This window comes from Monodon monoceros, unplaced genomic scaffold (genome assembly GCF_005190385.1).
Source record: "Monodon monoceros isolate NGI ecotype Baffin Bay Population unplaced genomic scaffold, NGI_Narwhal_1 Super_Scaffold_1, whole genome shotgun sequence".
In the NCBI taxonomy this organism is placed as follows: domain Eukaryota; kingdom Metazoa; phylum Chordata; class Mammalia; order Artiodactyla; family Monodontidae; genus Monodon; species Monodon monoceros.
The window spans coordinates 406,523-411,140 of record NW_021703765.1 but is presented as its reverse complement, the minus strand read 5'-3'; the positions used below and the strand labels follow the sequence as shown (position 1 = coordinate 411,140).

The 4,618-nt window shown below is 46.9% G+C and overlaps 1 protein-coding gene across 1 annotated transcript in view; it reads left to right on the top strand.

Annotated features, from left to right (window-relative positions):
- The first annotated feature begins 678 nt into the window (after positions 1 to 678).
- Positions 679 to 4,618, top strand: part of KCNG2 (potassium voltage-gated channel modifier subfamily G member 2) — a 44,894-nt gene continuing 40,954 nt past the window's right edge. The window contains exon 1 of the mRNA XM_029231362.1: positions 679 to 1,469. Within this exon, the coding sequence (XP_029087195.1) occupies positions 1,389 to 1,469 (81 nt within the window). The 5' untranslated portion in view covers positions 679 to 1,388. The remainder of the gene's footprint in view (positions 1,470 to 4,618) is intronic.

The window sequence follows — 4,618 nt, the reverse complement described above, 5'->3', positions numbered from 1 at the left end:
TAAGCTGCCAGCCCAGAAACGCCACCAGCAGCAGGAGCAGGGACCCGGCGTCGGGCGTCGGTGGAGGGGGGAGAGGGGACCTTGCAGGGCCGAGAGGCAGCGGGCTTGGCTACATAGCAGGGTTTGTATCTTTAAAAACCTTCATGCTAAGACATAAGATGTAAGACACTCACGTCAAGGAGGGCAGTCTGCTTTACTCTACAGATTAGATGTTAATCTCATTCAAAAACGCCTCGGCGGAAACACCCAGAAAAGTGTTTGACCAAATATCTGGGCAGCCCGTGGCCCAGCCTAGCTGACACAGCATAACCATTATTAATGTTTCCTTCAATAAAAATGGAGGCGTATGTTGCTCTGCAGCCTGCTTTGTGAGGAGAAAAGTAATGTCATTAGAATCACGTTTAGTTGGTTTTGGCAGGGGGCTGCTTTTTCCTAGCTCCTTTTTAAATTTTATTTATTTTATTTTATTTTTGGCTGCGTTGGGTCTTCGTTGCTGCACGCGGGCTTTCTCTGGTTACCGTGAGCGGGGGCTACTGTTCGTTGCGGCGCGCGGGCTTCTCACTGCAGTGGCTTCTCTTGTTGCAGAGCACGGGCTCTAGGCGCACAGGCTTCAGTAGTTGTGGCTAGCGGGCTCAGTAGTTGTGGCGCACGGGCTTAGTTGCTCCGCGGCATGTGGGATCTTCCCCGACCAGGTCTCGAACCCGTGTCCGCTGCATTGGCAGGCGGATTCTCAACCACTGCGCCACCAGGGAGGCCCCTTTCCTAGCTCTTTCTAAGTGAAAAATTTCAAGCATACGAAGAAGTTGAAAGAGTAGCACAGTGAGAAGCTAGCCATCTGTGTGGAAGTATATATGTATATATGAGATGTGTGCGTCCATATATATACGAAATGTATGAACCATTTGGAAGTAGTTTACAGAAACCAAGACAATTATCCCTGAACAGTTAAGCATGCATCTACTAAAAATAAGGTCATTCTCTTCTGTAACCAAATTCCACTGTAACACCTAAGAAAGTTAACAATAATGAATATATCAGGTCCAAATTCAGATTTCCCCAGTTGTCCCAAAACTGTGTTTTGTAGGTTTTTTGGATAAAATCTAATCAAGGTTTATGTACTTCATTTGGTTATGTCTCTTGATCTCCTTTACCCCACATTCTAGAACATCCCTCCCACCTTTTATTTTCCCTGGTCCTTGACTCTGAAGACCCCAGTTGTCTCTCCCTCTTCCCGTATCCTCCGGACGCAGGGACTTGGGTCTGGACACCTGTTGGAGCTCGTCCTTGCCCAGGGCAGAGCCGGACGGCTGCTGGAGACTCTGACCGCTGCACCTTCACCACAGCCCAGACCCTTGGCACCAAGTTCAGCTACGGGATTAGGGGTGGACATGGTTCGCACCCGTCGTGAAGCCCGCCCCCCTCTCGATGACCTGGTAGCCAGCACCGTGCGGATGTCTTGTTTTCCGACGGTGAGTTGATTTTTCTCTTTCTTCCTCTCTTTGTCACTGTGTATACTGTATGTACCACAGACTTGAGGGCTTTACTTACTCGTGTGTTAAGTCCAGTCACTATGTATTTAGACTTTCAAAGTCTGCCTGAAGGATCCCTTCTGCACCACCCTCAACCTTTGACACATGCCCTTTGACACTGGAGCTCTGCTTTGCCTTCTGGCACACGGTGCCTGATCTCACGTTGGACCTGGCCTGCTCCCATCAGAAATGAGCCGCTTCTGGTGAGAAACGGCTCTTCAGTGGGAAGATGTGGTCCCAGGTGGTGAAGTGCGATTGCAGTAGAAAGAGAAAGCGTTTAGCTGTACGAACCTACAAGCTATGCTGGGCGTGTTCATGTCCACGCTCTGAGCAGATCGGATATTTCTTTCCTATTTATTCAGCAGAACTATCTGAGCTTAATAAACACTTAGAGGTAAATTAACCCAGTCGAGGCTTATTGATTTCAAATCCCCAAAAGGCAAAGGTTGAACAGAGGGGTTTGAGAGAACTGGCACATTTCTGCCACCAGGCACCGGTACAAGGCGGGTGGCAGGTGTCACCAGCTGCTGGAACCAAGGCCAGGTGCCCCTCAGAATGGGGTGGAATGTAGGTGAAGATTGCTATTAAAATTCTGAGTCATCCTGGGGAGACTAGAGCCACTTTCAGTGAGTGCTATTCTAAGAATAACTTTAGAAAAACTATTTGTTTAGAAATCAGAGTCAATGGACACCTAAAACATCTGTTTACATATTTATATTTAGACACAGCTTCCAAAAACTTTGTAAGATACTGAGCAGCTAGAACATGAAGACGCACTAGATGCTCCAAGCATATCATTTAAGTAAATTGTAAAACTTTTAGAGGAAAAATTACATTGGTTTTACTTTATTGTAACTTGTTTCCAGAGCCAGCAGAATTCCTTGTAAATGACTCTATTATAAGTCACAAGATTAGCGAACATTTTATAGCTTGCTTTCAAAATCTTTGGGGACTTCCACTTCCGGGAAGATGGTGTAGACGTATTTTCCTGCTGAGCACCTAAGTCCCACACCTTATACAAAAATTAAGTCAGACTTAAATGTAAGTCAAATTAAGTCCGACTTCAATGTAAAATGCAAAACTATTAACTTTAGAAAAATAACAGTAGAAAATCTTTGGGATGTTGGATCATACACATCATTCTTGATACCAAAAGCACAGTGAGGAAAAAAAGAAATGTAAATTAGACTTTATCAAAAGTAAAAACTTTTGGGGCTTCCCTGGTGGCGCAGTGGTTGAGAGTCCGCCTGCCGATGCAGGGGACACGGGTTCGTGCCCCGGTCCGGGAGGATCCCACATGCCGCGGAGCGGCTGGGCCCGTGAGCCATGGCCGCTGGGCCTGCGCGTCCGGAGCCTGTGCTCCGCAGCGGGAGAGGCCGCAGCGGTGAGAGGCCCGCGTACCGCAAAAAAAAATAAATAAATAAAATAAAAAAGTAAAAACTTTTGCTCCACTGGCTATTTAACCCAGAGAGGGGAAAAAACCTTTATGGAAATGTTTATAGCAGCTTTGCTCATAACAGCCAAATCGTAGAAGGAACCCAGCTGCCCTTCACCTCGTGGGCGGTTAAAGAGCTGTGAGTATCCACACCACGAGAGCTCGTGGAGTGAACTGTTGGTACAGCAACAACCCGGTGAATCTTCAGAGAATTATGCTGAGTGAAAAGAGCCAGTCCTCAAAGGTTACATAACAGCGCAGGTCCTTTTATACACCATTCTCGGGCTGACAGGAGGACGGGGACAGAGAGCAGACCAGTGGTGGCCGGGTTAGGTTTGGGGGTGGGGCTGGGAGGGCTGGAGGTGGGTTGCGGGGGCCGTGGTGGTGATGGATGCTCTGTGTCTGGACTGTGTCAGTGTCTGCACCCTGCGGTTTTGCGAGATGCTACCACTGGACAGATTGGGTAAAAGGATCTCTTCAAGCTCAAAATTGAAAGTTTAATTTAAGAAAAATCTTCAGGGCCATTATATGCGGCTCTGCTGTATATATACATCATGCTTTGTGAATAAGAGTTACCAGTTACCAAATGGCACTGTGTCTTCCAGGTTTGGAGATTAGATGTGGTTCTCGTGAGTCATAACTGAAAAGTAAGCATCAGTCTTTCTGTCAACAACACGGCTAAAAACCAGATCTATGAGTTCTGTTCATACGTACACTTTGGAAGCCTTTTGTAAGTTGTGTAACGTTGACATATAGCATATAAATGCATTTCGAAACAAAATAGCTGAACACACTGGAGTTTAACAACTGGAAAGAAATTATAGGAATGACCCTAATAGTACTTATCTTTAAGGCTGAAACTTCCTAAGAATCATGTTTTATTTAAAATTAGTTCTTTGCCTTTGGATCTTTGTTTTTAACCCATAGATGATTTTTATCTTAATTCATATGATGTTTGTCTTGGTAGGACAATAAGAATTGAAAAACAAAAAATGCAGTGGCTCACGAAATATTAACCTCTGCTCTCTTTATTGTCAGGAGGTTAGATGCATTTTTATTTTAAACTAGCTCAGCCGCGGTCATCTGCTAGTTGGCTGGTTGGAGAAAAGCATTTCTTATTTAGATCACTTTTTCCATACTGTCACATGGCCTGTTTTATGTGTTCGTTCTCGTGAACCTGTGTCAGCTCAGAGGTTAAGCATTTCAGCTGTAAAGCAAAGCAGGTACCTGGAAGGAGAGACCTGCCGAGAGGCTGGAATGGTCTTTGTGGAAGGGCCGGGTCACGGCCCCCTTTTCCCGCAAACCACCGGGCAGCTGAGGGTGAGAAGAGGTGAGGGAGGAGGTGGCGTGGGAACTGAACTTGTAAAGATTCCGAACCAGAACTGAGGCAGGGAAGAGTTTATCAGAGCCTTTAATCACTGGATTAACTATCTGGCAACATTTACGGTGTGAAGTAATGTTTTAGATCCTAAAGCCACTGGCTTTTAAGCTGAGATCAAACGCCCACCTTTTGGACGCATCTGGGGGCCTCCTGTGCCCTCGGGGTGCCTGGTCCCCCCACCCGCCCCCCGTGCCTCACCCTACCCCAGTCCCCACCCCCCAGCCCCCAGCCCACCCCATGCCCCACCCCCTACCCCAAACCACCCCCCACCCC